Raw genomic sequence first — 24,483 nt, 5'->3', positions numbered from 1 at the left:
CTAACGCGCAAATAAATGCGGTGATTGACGCGCAAATAGACGAGCATTTAGCCGCGCTAATAGACGCGCCCGTAATTTCTCTACTAGAGCAACGCCTATAGACGCGCCTGCTATTTTGCGCGTCTACCAAGCGCGTCTATAGTTGCTTTGTGTTGTTGTGTTGTAAGGTTCCATTCGTATCTTCCAAATGCTGTTCTTTAAAATGCTTGATTTTAGGCTCTGAGCATCTAGGTGAACATTGTCAGTATGAACTCTGCTTTGATTGCATTTCATTCTCATTCTCATATACCAAAGATCGATTCTGAATCTCATTCCGTGCACACATGGCTTCAGAATGCGCAACTGTCAGCGCAGTGAACAGCCATGAAGAGAGAACTGACTAAGTTTGCATCGATTCTGACAAAGATTTTCGCAACAGCGTGAATAGAAAAGGTTTAAACCACAAGATTTACGAAGCTTTGATCATTTATGGTCCTGCATTTTCACGTAAGCTTCAAACCAGCAGATGAGGAAACCCGAACACAGCATATTAAACATAGGTTCCCTTGCAAAACACGATTCTGTCAATGACAATAATCACAATGGAGGAACAGAAAACTTGACAAGCAGATATTAATACCGACCTGGCAGGCCGAGGGATGTCATGCATGAAAGGAGAATGATCAAACAAGCCGCAGCTAGTAGTAATACCTGTGATGTTGTTGCGCCTGCAGTACTGTTTTGGAGGCATGCCGACGGATCTCATGAATGAATTGGGGCCAAAGGAGAGAAGAGATTGATCATTGTCGAAGAATTCTGTGCAGGCATGCCGAGGGGCGGGGCGTGATTCTTCTGGTTCGTCTCTTTTGCAGTACGCGTAGCTGCATTTCCTTGATCTGTCTCTTCGTAATGTCACAAGAGTTTGAAGAATTCTCAGCGAAGAGGTGGTGATGTGAAACACCGTGGACGAAGGTGGAGGAACCGAGAAGTGTGAGGGGAGTTAGAGGTTCACATGATTGATGGGATCAGGGCGGTGATGCTGCAGGCCGCGGTGAAGCAGGAAGCCAAAACTGAAGGAAGCGAGGGAGACGAAGAGGGCGATGCATGCGGAGAGCAACAAGAATCGGCTATGGAAGAGAACGCAGACCAGGAACAACGCAGCGCTGGTAGCCATCAGCACAGCCCCGCTCACCACCACCAACCTCGCTACAATCAGCATTTTTGCCAAATACCTTCTCCCTTTCAACCTCCCGCCTTATATACCCTTCCAGCCTGGCTTCCACATCACCTGCCCTCGCCACGTTGCCTTCCACATCAGCCCCCCCCCCCCCGGTTTCCCGTTGCGTTTGACCTATCTTACGCCCTCATGCCATGGTGGGAAATGCGGGACATGGGAAAAAAGAGCATTTCCCACCTCTTCGATGAATTCCATGTCATGCCATTTTCTTTGCGTCCTCCCTCAACAAAATTCTGGCTTCGTCCCACCCCCCCTCATGGAATCCGTCCCCTCCCATGTGTGCTATATCTCTCGCCCCCAGCTATATATGTCTCTCTGACCCAATGCTCATGCTCAAGTCTATCGATGCTGATGAAGCCAGCCTCATAGAAATCTAGCGCGAAGAGAGCCTGCTCAAGAAGCACAAGGAGACATTTTGGCTGGACAACCTCCCAGATCTAGAAGCAGGTATGGCTATGTTTGCCTTTTTCAATCTAAGCGAGCTTTTGACAATCCGCCCTTTTTTGCTATCCAGTTTTTGAGTCAGCTGAGAAAGAGGGAGAGGGAAGGGATACCAGAGAAGAGGCAAGCAGACATGGTTGGGTGTTGAGGGAACAATGATTGAGGAAACAACGATTCCCATTTCGCAAGCAAAAAATGTAAGAAATGCTTTCCTAGCCTCTCAATGTACTCATTTTTTATGTTGTTGCATTGCCCAAGTTGCAGGATTTTACTAGATCTATGCAAATGTAAATATTGATTATGGCATTGGAGGTTGGTAGCATAGTGGTATAGGATGTGGTTGTGGTGGGGTGGGAGGCGGTTCATGGGGAAGAGTTTGTACTAGCTACTATTTGGGAAAGAACCACATTTCAAGGGCGTTGTTGCCCTTAGTTTACATGGCTATATATGCTGCCAATTTATTTCATGATGGAATTGTCCCCCGGTTGGAGTTGAAACTAGCTACATTCAAGGAGGATTTGGTTGTGTCTCGTAAGAAGGCATCATCGCATTTGAGGCTTGCTTACAGCATCTATTCTTTGTTACATGATAGACCCCCCCCCCCCCCTCGGTTGAACAGATAGCAGCCAAGCCTTTTCTCTTGAACTCCATGATTGACTAGATTGCAAAATGTTGGGCAGCCTAGTTCAGAGGGAGTATCTCCATTAGGGAAAAAGGGAACTCATTTTGGGGCCCTGTAAGAAATTCACTATTTTTTGATTTATTTCTCTCCTAAAAGACCTCAAAAATAGTAAAATACGGAAACGTGGCTCAGATTTGTCAGTAAGGACTACAGAACTGTCAATTCAAAAAGGAATAAGATAATCTTTTGTCTGACTAACACGATTTTGTATTAAATATCCTCTTAGATTTTTTTTTGTTTACCAAAGATTCCACATCTCTTTGGCCGACGTGTGCAGGTCTTTCATTAAGAGTCCATCACTGAACTTAGTGATTCCAAGTTTTCAAAATATTCACATGGATACCGCCACACTTCCACGATTCATGTTACAAAATGACTATGAGATTGAAAAACAAACTTCGCAACCTGAGGAGCACAAAAAATGGCCGATACTAGTGAGTCACTATCTGAGAAGAAGCGATTACACCATCTTCACATCGACTTGGAAGAACAATATGCTCCAGCACAAAAAAGACGAAAGGATACGGTGCTGAATGCTCAACAGCGGGAAAATATGAGAAGAGAAGGGCTTCAACATATTGACTTATGGTGCGATGGAAGCATATATCCAAAATGTCAAGTAAAAAACTCTACACCTCCATTTGTCAATCCCACCACATTACTGAGGTTTGCCGGCGATGGACAAAATGGACTTCTTGGTTATATTTCAGCGCAGTCTGCATTTGCGGAAACGTATAAAATGATGTACCTACAAGAAAAGGGGGCCAAGATGGAGGAGATAGCCATTCGTGCAAAATTGGAGCAGCAGTTGCAGAATGAAATTGAGGAGCATTCAAAGAGTAAAAAAGAGTTGACAAGAGCAAGAAAGAAGAGAACCGTGCTTGGAGACAGACAACGTAGCAGGAAGATTAAAAACATTGCAAATTTGAAGGCTGGGACTGGTGGATGCAAGCGACGAATTCAGGAAGCAAGGTTAGATTGAAATTTATCATTTTGTATACTCAAAAAGGCTCTCTTCCAGACTATATCTATTTCGTTGATTGTCGCAAAATAAGAATGGAGGTGCTGAATAATATAGTCATATTGTGTTGTTATTACAGGAAATTATTGGAGCCTGCAAAAGAAAATATGGACCCGAACCTTCTTCCTGTTAAACAAATGAAAGGATTGCTTTCTTGCGGTGTAGCAAAAGGTTTGATTGAGGAAAAAAAATACAAAACAGTCAAACGCAATGTTGTAGAGGACTTTGTATCCAATAATCAAGTTGATGGCACTATAATCCAAGAGGCTCTTGATGTTAGTGGAGTTAGCAGGAAGGGATATAGTTCGATTTTCCATGCGATATCCTCAACTTTGAAAGATCAAAGGATTAAACGAGTTTTACTGCGAAATCCAGCAACCGTGTGGAGGATAAGAGGTCATTTGAATGAAAGTATAGATGAATTTATTGGGCAATATATCCATATTGAAGAAATATTTCATGGTGTTAAAGGAACCACTGTGTATGATCCTTGGAACAATATATTTTTAGATCTGCAACAACTTCAAAAAAGAATGGTCAAGTTTTATGGAATAACATTTGAGGAGTGCAAAGGCATTTTGAAATTTGTTATCAAACTGGATGAGTGTGAGGTTGTAAAGGAAAAGAAAATGGAAAGAGTTACTATTATATTGATGAATGGAGCGATTGATACATCATTGACTGAAGCGAGTTCGAAGTATTTTAGTGTGCAGTCAGAGAAACACATATGGTGGTTAGGCTCGTTCCAGGTATGATCATGGGTTGTTTTATACTTGATTTTGGTCATTGTTTTCAAATCTGATATAGTAATACTTTTGTTTTCTATAATCTCACAGGTGAAGACCGAAGACCATGAAACACTAGATTGGGTGTTTCATCACACGGAAATACCAACAATAATCAAAAGACAAGTGCAAGGCGAGAATCTCCATGTTGCAAGAAAAGGTGATTTTCAAGTAGAGTGGCACATGGCCGGGGATCTTAAAACACTTAAGTGCATGTATAACATTAGTAAAGGAGGCAACTCAAAGTCTCCTTGTCTTTACTGCAAAGAATCAGCTCAAGTAATGGATTCAAAATGGTGGAAGAGAGCACCTAATAGAGATAAAGTTGACCCTGACTTCAAGGCCATTCTGGACATTCCACTATGTAATGTTCACATCTGCACATTGCATGGTCTATGTCGAATTATTGAGAAATTGGTATTTTTATATATTGGATTTGCTTGGAAACTCCGTCCCGAAAAAAATAGAAAGGATGCTCTTCAAGCATTGGAAAAAGTGTTATCCGATATAGGTCTACATGGAGGAGATGTTCAAATCACAAAGGATTTTAAAAAGTCTACCAATGGCAAGGAGGTACCAATCAAGCCCTCTATTGGTGGTGTTAAGGCAAGAAGATTCTTGTCTCGACCCAAACACAGTAAGCAAGTAAGGCAAGGTAGAGCAGTTTCAAAGATTAATTATGGATTGTGGAAGCAAGTCCATAATGCTGTGAAAGATCATGAGGCAGATGGGGAAGCACGAAATAGGAAGGCAGAGGTGTGGAGGTCTCTTGATCAACTCTTCATGTTCTGTGACAAAGTAACATGGACAAAGAGTGATTACAAGAACTTTGAGGAGGCAATTAAACATTTTGGAAAGTCAATGAAAGACGTGTGGACAACCTGCAATATAACTCACTACATGGTAAGGTTATGTCTTTTTCTTTTACTTAAGTGTGATCTTCTTTTTTTTTATTACTTACTATGCATTCTTATGTCTTACAGCATATCATATACAACCACCTTCCCTATTTTGTCAAAAAGTATGGATGCCCAGCTATTTGGTCTACCCAAGGCATGGAGAAGTCTCACTACATGGCACGTAATGCATTTTTTAGACACACACAACACTATGGAGGGAGTCAGAAGGCGAATAGTCTGAAGGAAGTCTTCCAATGGTTTTACCGAGGCATACTACAGAGGCTGCATGCTAAAAGAAAAGTTGCTAGCTCCAAAATCAAGCTTGCTTTTCTTCTAGCCCAAAAGCAAAGACGAAGACAAGCTCTAGACAATTCAATTGCAGCAGAGAGACATAGACAATGGAGGGAATCGAAGATATTTAGAAACCATAAATGGACAAGTAAACATGAATAGGACTCATTTGTAACTTATTGGTGTTATGTCCACATGTTTTCAAACTCATTCAATAGAAATTTTTTTAGTGGAACAAGTGACTCTTGGTGTTATGCATGAAAAAAATTTCAATGTGAAACATATGATCTGAACTTAATACAATTTGTTTACAATTTCAATATATTGTTCATTTAATATTTAACAACACCACTCTATGTAAATGTACAAATCATTTCATCATCAACTTATTAATCATTTATACAAGATCATACCAGATATCAAAGACTTTATACAAATCAGTTCAAATTTAATATAATGTTTGTGCTATATTCGATGACTAAATCCTATTTCTCCCAGGGCCTGCCGATCGGAACTCTCTTTTTGATCTTGATTGGAGTCTTTTTCTTCTTTATTGGCTTGATGTCGACTGTCTCTTTATCCTTTTCTTCAGCTCTCTCCACCTGTTCCTCTTCTTGGACTGTGTGGCCTGATGCAATCATGGGTGGCTCTCGAAACCTTACGAGCTGGTGTTTTCCATAGCCCTCCAGATATTTGGGGTCCTTAACACCACATGCTAATGCATAAGAAGTGTAAGACAAAAAGTAAGCGGCCCTAGAGGCCTGCTTATTCACATAATCTCCAAATATATCTATGGCAGACAACCTCTCTATCAAAATGATCTTTTCCTTTTGCCATGAAAGAGCATGTCCACCTAAAGCCCTGGACAAACATTTTAGGAAGTAAACAATGGCTTCTCCATTGTTGCTCAACTGCCTATGGTAAATCAAGATCTTGGCACTGCCTAGATCATGAATATAATGAGCTAGGCCTGACATTTTGCGAAACCCAACCTGCCTGCTTCCACTTGATCTCTAGAGGAATGTGTCATCCTCAATTTGTAGCTGCAACATATCAAAGGATTGGAGTGAGACAATACACAACCTACAAAACTAAAGTTAAGCAGAAGTCAAAGTATATAATTTGAAGTACCTTCTCATTTTCATCAGCAACAAGCAGTTCATCTTTCCAAAGATTTATCCCTCTCCCTTCTTGTCCAGCCTCTTCTCTAGTCTTTTCTATGTATAGTGCTGAGAGATTCATAGCTTCCTGTGTGAGCTGGAAGGCAGCTTCATCTGGCTCTTGGAACTTTTCAGCCTCTTTGAAACAAAATGAAAGGGCCTCTACAGGATCAAACATTGTTTCCAAAGCCAGTAGTGAATGGTCATCCTCTATGCCAACCTCCTTGTCAAGCCTTGAAGCCTGGGCAATAAGGGAAATGGCATAGTCCTCCCTCAAATCAAACATACACTCTATATCATGGAGGAAAACATAATCCTTTCCACCAATCAACACACCTGGAAGCATGGGCACTGCATAGTTGCTGCTCTGAACATCAAAATCTTCAACTGGCTCTGCTCCCCTCAGAGTTTTTTTCCTCAGTTGAACAAGGTCAAGAGCAGCCACTTGCAGCCCCTCATCCTGAAGGTTGATATCTTCTTCTTGCTCTGCCATTTCAGAGACCAAAGAAACATCCTCCTTTTCAGAAGCTTCAGATGTGTCTTCTTCTTCTGTTTCCTGCCCTTGTTCATCCAAAGACTCCTAACTGAAGACAATGTACATAAGAAATGCCATGCTCTCCTCCAGCACTCTGCACTTTCTGGTGTGCAAAGTATAGTTGAATTTATAGTGATCAGGCAGGCTGTCAAATCTTCTATTCACATGGTACCTCAGCCTGTCATTGGAGACAATATGATTAAGGTGCACAAAAACCTTTTCACCTCCCACAATTCTTCCTGCCTCTGTCAGTTCTTTGAAGGCATCCCAATAGTCTGAAAGAAAATCTTTGTGCTGCTCCAGTACAGAGCTCATTGTGAACTCCATGTTGAAAATACTGTGGTATAAATGGAAGTTACTCTGAGCCTTGCATTTGCGAAGAAACTCAAATAGGAGCAAATTTGGAGAACTGTCCTCTTCTGGTTCCATTTGTTTTTTGATGGAAGAATCAGCACTCTGCTCCAGCCTCTTCTTTTTGCCTGTTCAAAAACTTATATACTATGAATTCTATATGCTGACATATGCAATCAGTGAATGCATTGTATATCACCAGATAATTCCTTCATGACATCTCATCACTCACCTGGTGATTGCTGTGGTCTAATTATAGCAGCAGAAAAGTCCAGCTTCCTCTTGAAAGGTGGGGCCTGGGAGCCAGCTGTTCCAAAACAAAAACATTTCTCATCATCAAGGAAGATTTCCACAGGGCTAAAGATAGCAAATTAATGAGGTAGAAGTGAGAAACAAATAATACACAGGAATTTGCAGCAAAATGCGATATGGGCTGTTTAGAGAATTGTAAACCACTCTCCTCGCATTTTGTTGCAAATTCTCAAATTCTGTTCATGTGCATGTCAAATCAAGAACTTGGTTCATCTCAGTGATTCCTGGACACTATGATCTCATATGCAAGAGAAATAATGGAATGAGTGAAACTATTCATGAGGAATGTGTCAACAACAGGAATTTGCAGCAAAATGCGATATGGGCTGTTTAGAGAACTATAAACCACTCTCCTCGCATTTTGTTGCAAATTCTCAAGTTCTGTTCATGTGCATGTCAAATCAAGCACTTGGTTCATTTCAGTGATTCCTGGACACTATGATCTCATATGCAAGAGAAATAATGGAATGAGTGAAACTTTTCATGAGCAAGGAGTCCACAACAGGAATTTGCAGCAAAATGCGATATGGGCTGTTTAGAGAATTATAAACCACTCTCCTCGCATTTTGTTGCAAATTTCTTGTTTCTATTCATATCAACCTACAATCTAATTTCTGGGTGATTTACCACATTGTGGAAGAAGGATGGAGCTGAGTGAAGACATTGGGACATCAAAAATCCAATGGATGGAAGAAATAAATGTTGAAAAACATTGAAACCAAACTAGAACTCTGACCTTTTTTTTCCTTTTCCATGCTGATTGAGTTGCACTGGTAAATCTCCTACTCTTTCTCTAGCTTGAACTTTGCACTCTAGGTAACCTGGAGATCTGGCAGTACTGTCTTCAGGCAGGTTGCAGTCTGGATGGAGTGTGCTGGGTAGGAAAGGATCAGAGAGAAAGGATCAGGAGAGAGTCGTGGCAGGGATGAGAGATTGGAATCCAGGGGAGGGAAAAGTGGTTGTGGTATTGATGATGAAATCATGAATGGCACAAGTTCCAAGGAATAAAGTGTACTTTCACACGTGCCAAATTTCAAACTCCAAGAGATCTGGGTCCCATCCACACGTGTGAAAAACGACTAGATTCCACACGTGTGGGATTTAGTGATTCTTTAATTCTATTTGCACTTCTTTGTGGTATCCTGTTTTAGAACTCTTGCCCTCCAGTCTCTGCTCTCTTGCCTCCCTACCTCCATACTCTGCAGGATCAGCATCTTGTCCAGCAGCACAGAATCATCCTCAGCACAGATTACTCCTCAGCAGCACAGCACATCCACAGATAGATTCCAGGTCAGTAACAATGGGTTCTCCCCTTAGTCTCTGCAATCTTTTTGCCTAAAATAGAAAAAATACATACTGTATGGAAATGCATAGACTCAAACCAAGACAGAGAAATCACTGTAGGAATGCAGATCTTCAAGTGTGATATTTGCATGTGATCTTCTTGCATAACCTCCATTCATACTGTATTGGGTTGGAGAAACATAGAAATCACTGTAGGAGTGCACCAGCATGTCATTTAAAAAATTTGCAGCAAAATGCGATGTGGACCTGTTTGAAATTCCAAACTGCTCATATCGCATTTTATTGCAAATTCCTCTATTTGGCTTCTTCCACCCCTGTGATTGCCTTCTCTTTGTGAGAACATGTTCTGGGTTTTTGACTTCCATAGCTGTAATCTTCTTGCATAAACTCCATTCATACTGTATTTGGCTGGAGAGACAAAGAAATCACTGTAGAAGTTCACCAGCATGTCATTTCAGAAATTTGCAGCAAAATGCGATGTGAACCTGTTTGAAATTCCAAACTGCTCATATCGCATTTTATTGCAAATTTCTCTATTTGGCTTCTTCCACCCCTGTGATTGCCTTTTCTTTGTGAGAACATGTCTGGTTTTGTGACTCCCCTTAGTCTCTGCAATCTTCTTGCCTAAAATAGAAAAATTACATCCTGTATGGAAATGCATAGGCTCAAACCAAGACAGAGAAATCACTGAAGGAATGCAGATCTTCAAGTGTGATATTTGCATGTGATCTTCTTGCATGACCTCCATTCATACTGTATTTGGTTGGAGAAACATAGAAATCACTGTAGGAGTGCACCAGCATTTCATTTAAAAAATTTGCAGCAAAATGCGATGTGGACCTGTTTGAAATTCCAAACTGCTCATATCGCATTTTATTGCAAATTTCTCTATTTGGCTTCTTCCACCCCTGTGATTGCCTTTTCTTTGTTAGAACATGTTCTTCATGTCTGTGATCTCTTTCCAATCCTTTGTATGCAGTTTTTCAGAGTGATGGCAAGAACCAAATCAACTGCAAGGCAAGTTGGCAAAGGACCAGGTCTTGCAGCAACAGCAGCTGGGACAGGTTCCAAGAAGTTTAGTGTGCCTCCAAAGGGAAGAGCTTCACATGGCAGGAAGGGTAAGCCAATGAGCTTGCTCAAGCAAAAGGCCAAAAGATTGAATAAGGGTGCAGGTGTGCTAAGGGAAATAAGGAGGCAACAGAAAGCCATAGGTTTTGCAATACCCAAAGCACCCTTTTAAAGACTGGTGAGAGAAATTTGTGACAGTTGGAACCTTGGGTTAAGGTGGAATAGAACTGCCATTCTTTCCTTGCAGGAAATGGCAGAGGATTACCTGGAGAAATATTTTGAGGATGCAATGCTTGTAGTAGCCCATGCTCACAGGGTGACTTTGATGGCCAAAGATTTCAACACTTTGTCCAGAGTGAGATGGAGATATGACAAGCTGGTTCATCGTGTGGAATGGCAGGACATCAAAATGAGAGATATATTGCTAATTCCACCTACAAGGAAGGTCAAGGTTGATGAGGTAAAGGTTGTTGAGGTAACACACTCAAAGAACACCAGAGGGAAGGCTGCTTATGAGGACTCACTGAAGCAGCAAATAAAAGAAACAAAATCTGTTATATAGATGTGGAGACTGGAAAGAAGGAGCTACACATACATAGAAGGTTGAAGGAGCTGGGCCCTGATGTAGTTGTACATATTGAGGATGAAGTTTCAGTCAATGATTTTGATTTGACAAAACAATGCTTAGCAGCATTGGCTAACAAGAATGAGTATTGCTCAGATACTATCATTCTTGCAATGCTCTAGTAAGTGTCTTTAAATTTTACATTTTTTGCAAATCAATCCTCCTTGTAACTCTTTTATAACCTACCCTAATTATGTTCTGATCCTATGCAGCATGATGAGAAGCTGGCTTCACCCCTCTGTACAACATACAGTCCATATTGTTGATCCAGCCATTTCTTCTAGATTAAGAGATGTAAAGGAGACTCCCATCAGTATTTCCAGCTGGTTCAAACAGCTGGTTCAAACACTGCAATTTTGAAGTAATTGACATTTTGCTACTTCCATATCATAGCAGGTATGTGGGTGACTACTTCTTTTAAAATTCTTCTTTAATATTGGGAACTCTTGCAGCCTTTCATTTTCTTATGCTTTTTTCCTTATGCAGTGACCACTGGAGTTTTGTGTCTATTGACATCCAGCAGAAGCAATGCTTTCTATTCAACTCTCTAAAAAACACACACAGAGAGCTGAAATTGTAAGTGCTGTGTGTGCTTTTTGAACTCAAAACTTCATTATTTTGATACCATACTAACTAAATTATACATATTGCAGTTGTATTAGAAGGCCATTAGATGCATTGGATCATTGTCCTCCAAATGTCTCTCTGTTGGATTCAATAGAGCCATTAAGTCTAGAGGTAAAAAGTCTATTAAATGCTATGTCTTTGAACTTATTGAATAATTTTGTTTTGTGCTGATGCTCACAGTTTCTAACATTTTTTTCTAACTGTACAGACACCACAACAAAATGATTCAAGTAGTTGTGGATGGAGGGTGCTGATCAATGCAAAATATATACTTTCAAGCTACTTTGAAAAGGAACAGCCAGATCTGGTAAGGAAAAATACTTTTCATTTAGCTTAAAGATAATTCATAATGATACAAAGTGTTCTAAATTATCCATTGCCATTGCAGATGAAAGAGGATAGCTTCAGCCCCAACTATGTACATAATTTTAGAGCTCATACAATTTGGAGGTTTTTGAGCTATGCCTCCCCCAAACCTATTGTAGTAGCTACTGTGGAGTTGGGTGAAAGCTCTAAATTACAAGAAGGTGTCATACACCTTGATCCCACATATGAAGCACCTAATGTTGAGGACCAGAAGCCACAGGAGCAATCACAGAGTGCTGAGGAGGAGCAGACACAGGAGCAAAGACCTGCTGCTGATGTTGAGGAGAAGGTGGAGAAGCAGCAAAGAGAGGCTTCTAGGGCAGTGGAGGAGACAGGATGGATGGAGCAGTAGAGAGAAGATCCTCCAGAAAATGTAGAGCAGCCTCTGGATGAAACTGTACATAAATAGAAAATGGATGTTAGAAATATGTTCTACAGATTCAGCTAAACAATTCTGTACAAAATCTTACTTGATTGAATACAAAACCTTTCTTTATGGAGTCTGTGTGATCTCAATTTTAAAATTTGCTATGTCTTTGCATTTAACTGAGCTCTCTCTTCTTCTGAGTAACTGCAAAAAAGCAATATGAATTAGAGTGGTAAATTAAACTAATAGCAATGCTTATAGAGACTAGTATAAATCAGATGGTGTACCTTTCTGTTCTTGTAGATAAATAAAAAGTCGTTTGAGATAGAACCTTCAGTCTCAAACAGAATGTCACTGCACAATTGAGCTAGGGAGCAACATTCTCTTAACGAGATATTGGCTACCACATCACCATTCTCAACAACATCAATATCAATAAGTTTATTTTGTGCACCAAACGACTCTTCATCTTGGTCCATTGGGACAAGCTTTGTGCCTAGCATTCGACTGCGCTTGTAATAAAAAGAGAAAATAAAATTTTGTGATGCAACCATGTACTTCAGTTGCATAGAAGGTTGGACCACCTCACAAAACACTGAACTACATGTCTTCTTATCCCAACCTTTATCCAAAAATTGTGGCATGCATGCCGAATTTGTTGCTTTAACTGTGAACATTGTTTTTGAAACCTTTACTGGAAAGGTATTAAACAAGTCTACAAAAACTGTGAGAGGCATGCACAAAGAAATTTTTACTATCCTAGTGGCAATATTGGGCCTCAGAGCTTTCTGTACTTCTGTAAAAAGCTTCGCCCTATATGCCTCTGTAACACTAGAATGTGGGTGAGGCCAATCCACCAAATTCCACGCCGGAAGGTCTTGTTTTATTAATACACCATGTGTGTTAGCTTTGTCCAGCAACTGATAAAAATGATCAGTAAAAAATATACCCGATTGAGCTAGCTCTGTTGCACATCGACCTTGGTATTGTTGTTCTCCTATCGATCCATGCAGAACATCTATAAATCCCAGAATACAATCGATGTTTTGCCATGTCTCATACGATGAAGGATATAAATCTGAAATAAAACAACACAAGAATGTCAATAAGTTAAGAGAGAAAGCTTCATCTTAAAAATCCATACACCTCATGAAGGAAAAAACCACAATAGAAAAATATACAATTAGGCCTGTGTTGCGGAAGATTTTTTGGATAGTCTCGCAAGACAAGTTCTTTATGCATGTACACGTGCTGAATCAAAACTTCTTTCACGGATATCTTCCCTTTGGTGATTTTAAAATCTCGTACTCTTCCCTTCCACGATGCCAAGAAAATGTTTTTTGTCTGGGGTCTTTTTCTTTTGCTTGGTTGCATGAGCACCCATGCTCCTTTCGAAACACTAAACCTTTCCCAAGTTCCTTCTGTTTTGACTGTACTTGAATTCTCTACCGACGAAATAGAAGAAGCAGGTCGACGGGGTAAGGATGTTTGGTATAATTCTGCCTTCGTAGCATTATCATCCACAGAGCGTCTTCCACAAGAACGGCTGTGGTTTTGGTTCACCATGGAGATTTTCTGAATCTGTAACAATAGCAAAGTAATGTAACTAAGATAACAATTTGAAGTTTCAAGAAAGAGAAAGTGGGCAAACAGACAGTTGACGAGAAACATCTTACTCTATGCGAAACAGGATCAAGGGACTCGGGGGGGTCACTATGTATAAACCGTCTATACCACGTGCGTTCAAGGCATATTTCTAAAATCCCTTATCTGTGTAAATTTTTCATTAATAAAATGTACCCCTTTTCTATACAAATCTGTAAATTTTTTTCAAAACTATTTTAAATAGTCCCTTATGTATATTTATTTCTGTAAATTTTAGGAATAAAAAATATCCTTTTGTTGAACTCACGTGATAGGGTTACATATGATGAGTGACCCCCCCGAGTCAAGGGAGCAGTTTTGGAAAAGGAAGGCTATTGCACAATGAGGCAATGGTGTAGAATGGTAGACCTTTCGCACGAAAGGCGGCACAACATTTGAAAATTCAAAGGAAGGTGGAAGCGGGAAGGATCTTGTCAGATAAAATGTCAGTTTAGATTCTATCTTCTTGTCCAAAGATCTTCTAAGAATAAAAAACCAATCTCCTCATTAATGTAGCACGCTTGTACTTACATAAAGTATTGTTTCTTTTTTCTATTTTCTCTTATTTTCATGAATTTTCAACGTTACGTTGGCCTTCTATTGATTGGTTGAGAGCTTATTTTTCCAAACCGTAAAAGGCCCCAAAATGAGCTCCCTTTTCTCCTAATGTAAGACTTGATCCTTCTCCTTGCATCCACTCTTTTGCAAAGGGTGCGCATGAAGGATAGACATTGTGCACAAGTAGTGGTTGCAAGCATTATATCATTCCTAATAGTTCAAAGAGAGTGTTCACAGTGGGTTCGAGACACCTTATTTCTTCATACCGATACTTGGGATACAATGATGTTTCCATTTTATGAAGAAAGAGAGTCTTGGAATGACTTTAGATGCTCTAAAGGCACATTTGAATAGCTTTGCTCTACAGTGTTTAGTCCCTTTGGATTGGAGAAGCTACTGGTCCCAACTATCGAGTGATCTCACTCTATAAACGAGTTGCGATTTTCCTATGGCAACTTGTGCATGGTGATAGTGATAGGTCAACTGCACGTAAGTTTTTTGGTGATCAATTCACAGTTAATAGAATCATTCAAGAGAGTTTGGCAATCATTGCAGAACATTGGTGTGATTATGTCTACATAACATGGCCAGTGCGAGAGAGAGCAAAAAGGATATCTTAAGCTTTTGAGAATTTGTGTGGCTTTCCAAGTGTGATTGCTTCAGCTGATGGGAGCTATTTGCCCATTTCTAGGCTTAGCCTTTTTGGGGGGGATTATTACAATTACAAATCATTTCATTCAATCATTTTGATGGCAGCAGTAGATCCTTACCTATATTTCTTAGATGTTCACATTGGTCTATGTGGTGATTTACATGATTCAAGGGCCTTTTCATTGTCAAAGCTAGGGCAAAGGTCAAGGGAAGGTTTAATCCATGGCCAAGGATATTTGCTTTTGGGTGACTCTGCCTCTAATCCTCCAAATCCATATATGATGTGTCCATATTCAGTGCCACAAGAATATGCGTGGAACATGCTTTTGGTTTTTTAAAGCAAGGTTTCATGTTCTAATTAATATAATAATGGGTTCTCATTTGAATATAGCTGTAGTAATGGCAGAAGCATGTTATACACTCCACAACATGTTTGTTTGATCCGACATGGATTGAAGAAGCAAAGGTAATGTTAAGGATTTAGTGGCATGAAGGAGAGCTAAAGGAGATTGCACCCATGACACAACAAGACAAAGCAACTATAGACGCGCTTGATAGACACGCAAAATAGCGGGCACGTCTATAGGTGCTACTAGAATAGTGAAAATACGGGCGCGTCTAATAGCGTGTCTACACTATGAATTAGATGCAGATTTAGACGACTTTATAAATGCAAAACAGAGAATACAAAAAGTGAGATTTTGATGTAGGCTGATAAATGTACATGACTGCTTTTCAAACATTGCCCATGATTACCAAAGCACATAATTTTAATAAAAATATCAATGCTTTTTGGCAAACCCACATATACAAAAATTAAGTGAGGTGAGGAGAATAAGACAATATGTAAAATAGTTTGCCAATATCAATGATGGGCTACGGTTCAATCTCATCCTCAATGAGATCAACCCTTGCCAAACTATGTACTTCAAAATCCAAACCACCTTCATGGGTAATGGCCTCAATATCTGTATCTCCTATCTCATGATCATCCTCCTCTCTCGTATCACAGTCATCATCACCTCCATGGCCATGATCATCCTCCATATGCTCCATATTAGTAAATGTACTATACATCACTTTGGAATGGGGGGTAATAGGTCTAACATGCCACCACCTATTATTATCCACCATTGGTTGATAGACAACCTAATTCAAACACAAATACAATCATGTTATTTTCCTTGCATCAAAGGTATCAAATATTTAAAAGTGAGTATTTTTATATGTGTACAATACCTATTCACATTGTTGCGGTAGTACGAGTGTGTCCTTACTTTGCCAAAACTTTGTGGAGTCAATAGTTACAAAGCCACTTGCATGGCATTTGATTGTTGCATTAGGGCCTCTTTCCACCACATCCTTAAACCACTTTACATCCAAAACATACACAAAGAAGCGTCGAAAGTCAAGCTTAATAATATCTTGGATTATGCCACAATAATCATCCATGGCTCCCTCCCTCAAAGCTAGCAATGATGCCGCAATCTTGTGTGTTTCTCTTATCATGAATCCATATATTGTGTTCGAAAATGCTTGCCCTCACACAATATAGCATTGAACATAGTACACTACACTAAGACAAAATCAATTAAATAAGCAATCTAAATTGTTGAAAGCTCCTAACTTATGCATAACATTCTATATACTGACCTTGCTTGTACATCCCCAAGCATACTCCCATTCTTCCATTGTGATATGCATCCCCTCGTCTCTCTCTGCTCTCTCCATTTTGTCAAGTAGCCAATCCACATGAATATCCTTTGGAAGTGCTCTTAGATGCTGAGGGTATGGCACACGAGATCCATGGTGTGTACAAAAGAGGGCCCTTTCTCCTTGTCTTCTTGCCTTTGCATCCTTGTATCTTGTCACCCATCTTTTCATCACATCACTATTAAGCATGCAATAAAGGTTGACATTATTAAGCAACTCTGTGTCTATTACTTTTCTCTGTCCTTTCCCTTGATGCACAATAGAGGTCATCCTTAGGTCTTCATCATCTCTCCATAGTTGTGGGATAGAGCTATCCACATCAACAAGAAACTCAGAAATATATACAAGTGACTCTTGTGCCAACCAACCCACAGCCATGCTACCTTCGGGCCTTGCATTTTGTCTCACAAAACCTTTCAAAGTCTTCATGAAGCACTCAAGGAAGAACAACCATCATGCATGTATAGTACCGCATATAGCAATCTCATCCACCAAATGCACTATGAGATATAGTTGGCTTGTGAGAATAGAACATGGGAATGTCTCCTCCACTAAACAAACCACCTCAACTGACATAACTTGAGCATTCTCAAGTGTGGTGGGATCTATTTCCTTTGAACTCACATGCCTAGAAAGGAAAAAGTACACCATATTAGCAATATGAAAACCTTGCATGGAGCATTGATACGCTTCACATTTTGTATCCTGTAAATTACCTCACAAGCTCACCCATCTTATGAATACAATCCTTCACATCCTTCAATATAGCACATAATAGTTACAAACCCTTACCGGCTCATGCCAAGCGGTGGAGGAGTCGTGGAATCATCCCGAATTCTCATCCAATCTCCTGTAGTGAGTGACTGTGGGGGGACTTCATTCCAAGGGGCAACATATCTAGGATGATCACGTGGAACAAATCGATGGTGATTCTCATAGATGACCTTATTCAATGCGTCTGCCTGTGGGGCAACTAGCGAAGGACCAAAAACAGGACATGCATGGTAACCCGATGTAGTGAGACCTAAACAATAGATACAATTAAGAGTTCAATGTGGGTTCATGGTGCCACATCGATCACCTACTCATAATTAAAAGTTCAATGCTTACCTAAACACTCGCCATAGCCTAGGAATTCATGCATCGTCCACATCAAGAATGCTCTGCATTTGAAGTCTCGTGACGAGGAAGGCCTGCTCACATCATGCACCTCGATACCTCTCCAAAGTATCTCTAGCTCATCAATCAAAGGCTCCAAATGAACATAAGGATTTTTTACTTTATGTTTCCCTGGAATTAGAAGGGATAACATAACATATCCTTTCTTAATCGCCATAGAGGGTGGAAGATTATAATTCACCAATATCACTAGCCATACACTGTGAAAGGTTCTTTTGAGACCATATGAGTTCACACCATCCATATCCAATCCAAGTCTCAAGTTCCTAGGTTCTTCCTTGCAGCTTGGCCATGTGTCTTCGATATTCTTCCATGCATAATTGTCTGCAGGAGTTCTCCACTTGCCATCGGTTGATCGATGGGAGGAATGCCATGACATGAGCTCTGCAATGGATTTGCACTTGAACATTTGTTGGATGCAAGGGATTATGGGAAAATGTCGTAGAACCTTACAAGAGACATCCATAGTTATGAGATTTGCTCTATATCTTGCCTCTCCACAAGTAGGACACTCTCTTGCATCCTTATGTGGTCCACGAAACAAAACGCAATCGTTGACACATGCATGGATGAGCTTGTAAATTAATCCTCCAAGAGAGGTCACATGTTTCCTTGCCATATCTCTTGAGGTCGGTAATTTATTCTCCCTTGGAAGTATTCGAGTAATTGACCCACTAGCATAATTCACCATGTTTGCAAAATAGACTTTAAAGCTTACTTGAGTAATGCATTCAAACTTGCATTGCTCCATCCATAGATGGTCTGCAAGTTTAGTAACTCAAGGGAGGCACGTAGAATAGATAATGTGCACCCCTCAAACAGTGGAGTCGATGCTATAGTAAAAAGATGTGACGATAGTGGGAGAGAGGGAAGGAGTCTCACTTGTGGCTTTCTCACATACACAATGGGGGAATACACACGAAGGTGGAGGCTGAAAATAGTTTTTCTCTTCTTAGTTGTTGAAAGCCAAAAGAACTCTAGTACAAAGAAATAAAAGAACCCTATATGTGGATCTCAAACCAAACTCAGCTAACTAAGGTGGCATACTAACTGAGCCACGATCTAGAGTACATAAGGATAGCTGTCATCCAACTATTATTCGTTCGCGGTGTACCAACCGCATCTGCAGCTAACAAGTCAGTGACATAAATGCACAACGGTCACCCTGGCATATCGCGAGTGAGCTCGATATCTCAACACTCCCCCTCGAGCTCAATCCCAATTCCTGCACACCAAGCAGGTCTTTGAACTTGCGCAGCTTCTCTGTGCCCAATGCCTTCGTGAATATGTCAGCTACCTGATCCTGTGTGCTGACATAAACTAGATCAATAAGACCTAGTAAAACCTTCTCCCGCACATAGTGATAATGCACCTCAATGTGCTTTGTTCTAGCATGATAGACTGGGTTATTTGCCAAGTGTATACTGCTCATGTTGTCACAATAGATGACAACTGGCCCATGATGCATATCATAGAGTAGCTTATGCAACCAAGCTACCTCACATGTAGCCATTGCGGCACCCTTGTACTCAGCCTCTGTGCTCGACAAGGCAACCGTAGGCTATTTCTTGCTGCTCCAAGTGACTGCAGCACTCCCAAAAGATAACACATATCCACTGGTAGATCGTCTATCAGAAATACTACCAGCCCAATCAGCATCAGTGTATCCATGCAACTGTATCTGAACCCCAGTCTCATAAAATAGTCCATACTGCAATGTGGACTTCACATACCTGAGTATGCATCTAGCCGCATCCAAATGCGGTTTCCTTGGAGCCTGCATAAATTGACTTACCAATCCAACAGCATAGCTCAAATCTGGCCTGGTAATACTCATATAAATCAAACTTCCTACTATGCGTCTATACATAGTAGGGTCTTTCAGAAGCTCACCTGCATCTGCGCTCAGCTTCACATTCTACTCCAAAGGAACTAAAATAGGCTTACAGCCTGTCATCCCATATTTGGACAGCATGTCCAATCCATACTGCCTCTGCAAGAGCCGTATCCCACTTGGTGCTCTAATCACCTCAATGCCCAAGAAATAACGCAGCTCTCCCAAATCCTTCATCTCAAACTTCTGCTTCAATAGCATTTTCACATGAAGGATATCTTCATCACTTTCACCTGTGATGATCAAATCATCAACATAAATGACAAGCAGCATAATACCTTTCTCTGTTTTTCTCATGTGAAGTGAGAAATCTGCCTTGGAAATCTGAAAGCCAATAGTGACAAGATATTGTCCTATCTTGTCAGACCATGCTCTAGGTGCTTGCTTCAAGCCATACAAGGCTTTCTTCAACCTCCAAACAAACTCAGGATGAACAGCATGAATATAACCTGGTGGCTGCTCCATAAAGACCTATTCTTGCAAATCACCATGCAAGAAGGCATTCTTTACATCCATCTGATGTAAAGACCATCCCTTTGATGCAGCCATAGCAATGATTGCTCTTATGATTTCCATCCTTGCAACCGAACTGAATGTTTCTTCATAATCAATGCCATATGTCTGCGCATACCCCTTGACAACTAATCTTGCCTTGTATCTGTTCACAGAACCATCTGCATTGTGCTTGACCTTATTAACCCACTTACAGCCAATTGCATTCTTGTCTTTAAGCAAAGGCACCAATTCCCATGTAGCATTTGCTTCCAAGGCATCCATTTCTTCATCCATGGCTTTCTCCCATTTTTCTTTTCCCATGGCTTGCTCAAAAGAAGTGGGTTCTGGTTCCTGTATCACTTTGACCATATAGGCATAGTGAATGGCTGTAAATCCATCATATTTCAACCTATCCATAGGATCTCTGCTCACTATAAACTTACGAGTAGAAGAGTTATAGCATCTATACCCTTTCTACTGTAGAAAATCACCAATAAAGATGCACTTCTCAGCTTTTGGATCCAACTTGGACCTCAACTCATCTGGCACATGAACATAAGCAATGCAACCAAAAATTTTCAAATGAGCAATATCTAGTTTCCTACCAGTATACATCTCGTCTAGCATCATGCCATGTATTGCTGCAGTGGGAGTCCTGTTCATTATGTAAACTACTGTAGCAACTGCTTTAGCCCAATAATAATCTAGTAGGTCTTTTTCATTTAGCATGGCCCGAGATACCTCTCCAATATGCCTGTTTTTCCTTTCTACAAGTCCATTTTGTTGTGGGGTATGACTGCATGAATATTGTTGCTTTATGCCATGCTCCTGCAGAAACCTTGCAAACTCATTTGAGAGGTACTCTCCCCCTCCATCTGACCTTAGGCATTTTATTTGCAATCCTGTTTCTTTTTCAACCATAGCTTTAAAAGCTTTGAAATGCCCAAACACTTCACTTTTCTTTTTCATAAAATGCACCCAAACTTTTCTGCTGTAGTCATCAATAAAAGTGACAAAATAATGACAGCCTCCAATAGATGCAGCTTTAGTAGTCCACACATTAGAGTGCATTAATTCCAATGGCTTCTTACTCTCCTGAACATGCCTAGGAAATGGTTTCCTTGCCTGTTTTTTCCAAATTGATAGGCTTCACATAACTTATGCATTTCTGCAACCTTGAATTTTGGCAATCCTGCAACAATATTTTGGGCCTGCATTGATTTAAGTTTATGTACATTAACATGACCAATGCGTTTATGCTAGATATCAATATCTGCAACTACACCGGTCCCATGTGCAAACATTGCTACACTCAATTCAGGCATGTCCGCATCCAACATAAACATCCTACCCTTCTTCTTTCCTTTTGCTATCAAGCAACCATTATTTTTCATATCCTCAACAAAGCATCCATGAGGAATAAATCTGACCTGCAAGCCCTGCTCAACCATTTGACCAATAGAAACTAGGTTCTTGGTGATATTCAGGACTTGAAATACATCAGACAGGTATTTCTTTTTCCCATCTTGCATAGACAAAGGAATTTTACCAATCTGCACAATAGGATGTGTAGTATCATCACGAGTCTCCACAAATCTTGGTCTTTCCATTTTCCTTGCATCTTGTATCCATTCTGCATGAATTGTCATGTGGTTTGATGCACCTGAGTCAACATACCACACATCATTTCTTTCTTCTGTACTTGTCACAGAATTGCTCATGTGCTGCACCATAAATAGATGCTCATTTTTGTCATCACCCTGTCTACTAGAAGATGCATAATTCCCTTGCTGCAATTTTCCATTCATGATGTCATTCTGCTTTTTGTAGCAGTCTTTAGCCATATGACCCATTTTACCACAATAGTAGCATTCAACATTGATGTTTGCATTTTGACCTCTCTGCCATCCACCACGGCCTCTTTGGCTCCCGCTGCCTCTAGAGTTACCATGTCCTCCTCCATAGGACTCGTTTTCTTGAGTTTGCTGCATATTCTAATTTTTACCACGGCCTCCATATTGGCCTCCTCTACCTCTGCCTCTACCTCTTCCAGCATTTGAGTAGAAGAGACAGTTTCTTTTGAAGTTCCTCCTAAAGAAGATGCACCACCATTTCTCTGCTCTTCAAAAATTAGAAGAGCAAACAACTCCTCAAAATCAGGAAATTTTCCACGGATGGCAATGGATGTCCGGAACTGTGCATAATCCTTTCCTAGACCATTCAAGGTCATAGAAACTAGATCATCATCTTCCACTAGCGACCCAATGGAAGCAAGTGCATCTGCAATCTTCTTCACCTTCATGTGGTAGTCATTGATGCTCATATTTTCTCTCTGCACATTGTGCAACTCCTACTTGAGCTACATTTTCCTGGCTTGTGTATTTCTGTTGTACATCTTTGCCAAAGTATCCCATGCCTCCTTTGGCGTACTTGCATCCTGATTATGCACAATCATAGAATCTGAAATATTGATAGATAGCCAGTACATAACTTTTCTGGCTCTCTCATGCCATCCTTTGAATGCCTGCATTTCCTATTGATTGGGAACATTAGCAAGAATTGGTTCTTCTTCATTTCCTGTAATGAACTCCCAATAGCCTTTTCGCATAAGGAAATTCGTCATTCTAAACTTCCATGCTTGGAAGTTGTTCTTGTCAAGCTTTTCAGTGACAATCAGTGAAAGAGAATCAGATGCCATTATAGAACACTGCAAAACATTCTGCCACTGCAAAAAACACAGCTTCTGCCTCACACGGGCAAATCTACAAAATTGACGAAAGTGGTATTTGCAATTGACCACACAGTCACTTCTTAGTGACGATTTTGCATCAACAGATAATAAGGATGATTCTGTAACTCCTAGTATCTCTGCACATAGGCATACGATGCAATTTCTGCGGCAACTTTTCACAGACCTGCACAGTAGTGGTCGCATAACAAAAACAGGGCCTTTTTCTCAGTGCTTGCAGAGAACTTTCACCTCCAAACTAGGCCCCGTAGCATATAATTCCCTCTCGCCACACCGTGAAGGGTGTCTCAATCTAAGACAATGCACTCTTGCACTTTCTAACTATGCTACCTGCAGAGATTTGCTCCCAAACTCGAAAAAGGAAAGCAACACTCTGTGTAGCGTCTAACACCGCATCTGTATTGTGGAACGTGTTTATAGGCACGTCTAAAACATAGTATAGCCACACTGATAGACGCATGTTTAAATGCGCTTTTAGACGCGCAGACTGAGAGCTGATTTTTGAACCTACTTTTAGTGCGCTTGTTTTCCTTCACATACTTTTAGCATTGCGTGGCTTGCTTTCCTATTAACAGACATAGCTCCAGGCATCCACACTTATCTCCAAGCACCCACACTCATCTCCATGCTTACACAATCATCCCCAAGCATACAAGAGAAGAGGGTGAACATGGAAGAGAAGAAAGAGAAGCAGCTTTGAAGGAAGGACAAGAAGCTTCCATACCTCTATCCAAGGTAAGTCTCTTGGTGGTTGGTCTTCTTTGGAAGTTTCTCTCTTTGGATTCGTCCTTTGTCGTATGCAGGGAAGGGATGTTTTTGGTACTAGTGTTGTTCTTTTTGGGGTTGGGCGCATGTCCTTTTTCAACTTCTTTTTAAAATGCGTCTGTCTAACAGCACGTCTAATTTTTGGAAAAACAGATAGCCGCGCCTGTAGACGCATTGTTAGACGCATCTATAGACGCGTTACGATAGTTTTTCCTATGTGTTCTTCCCTTTCCCCTTCCCCTTCCCCTTCTCTTTCCCTTAAGCATTCGTGAGGAAATAAGGGATTGCATGAATGATGGAAATAAGTGATTGCATGAGGGCGGGTCTAAGAAAGAGGAAAATTAGACTGAAGCATGCGAGCAAGATAAAGAAAGAGGGCATGCATGATGGAGTATTCTTTTTTAGTCTTTTTTCTCCTCTTTGTTCCTCTCTTTTCCCCTCTTTTTTCCCTCTCCTTTCCTCTATTTTCACCTCTCTTTCCTCCTGTTTTTTGCTCTCTGTTTCTCTCTTATCTCCTCTCTTTTTCTCTCTTTTTCCTCCTCTCTTTTCTCCTCTTATCTCCTCTCTTTTTGTCTCTTTTTTCTCATCTCTTTTCCTCTCTTATCTCCTTTCTTTCCACCTCTTTTGTCCCCTCTTTTTCTCTCTTATCTCCTCTCTTTTTTCTCCTCTCTTTTCCTCTATTTGCCTCTCTTTTCTCATCTCTCTTTTTCTCTCTTTTATCCTCACTTTTTCTCTCTTTTTCCTTCTCTCTTTTATCCTCTCTTTCCTTCTCTCTTTTCGTCTC

The 24,483-nt window shown here is 40.5% G+C and overlaps 1 protein-coding gene across 1 annotated transcript; it reads left to right on the top strand.

Annotated features, from left to right (window-relative positions):
- Window positions 1-991: 991 nt before the first annotated feature.
- Window positions 992-23,906, top strand: LOC147889338 (uncharacterized). Its single transcript, XM_087392057.1, has 4 exons — window positions 992-1,145; window positions 3,050-3,311; window positions 3,440-3,587; window positions 23,853-23,906. The coding sequence occupies exons 1-4, from the start codon at window positions 992-994 to the stop codon at window positions 23,904-23,906; spliced, it is 618 nt and encodes a 205-aa protein (XP_087248183.1).
- The last annotated feature ends 577 nt before the right edge of the window (window positions 23,907-24,483 follow it).

The sequence above is a fragment of the Dipteris shenzhenensis genome, chromosome 20 (assembly GCF_047967505.1).
Source record: "Dipteris shenzhenensis isolate YYH24624 ecotype China chromosome 20, Dip_SZ_1.0, whole genome shotgun sequence".
Lineage (NCBI taxonomy): Eukaryota > Viridiplantae > Streptophyta > Polypodiopsida > Gleicheniales > Dipteridaceae > Dipteris > Dipteris shenzhenensis.
This window is presented reverse-complemented; position numbering and strand designations above follow the sequence as displayed.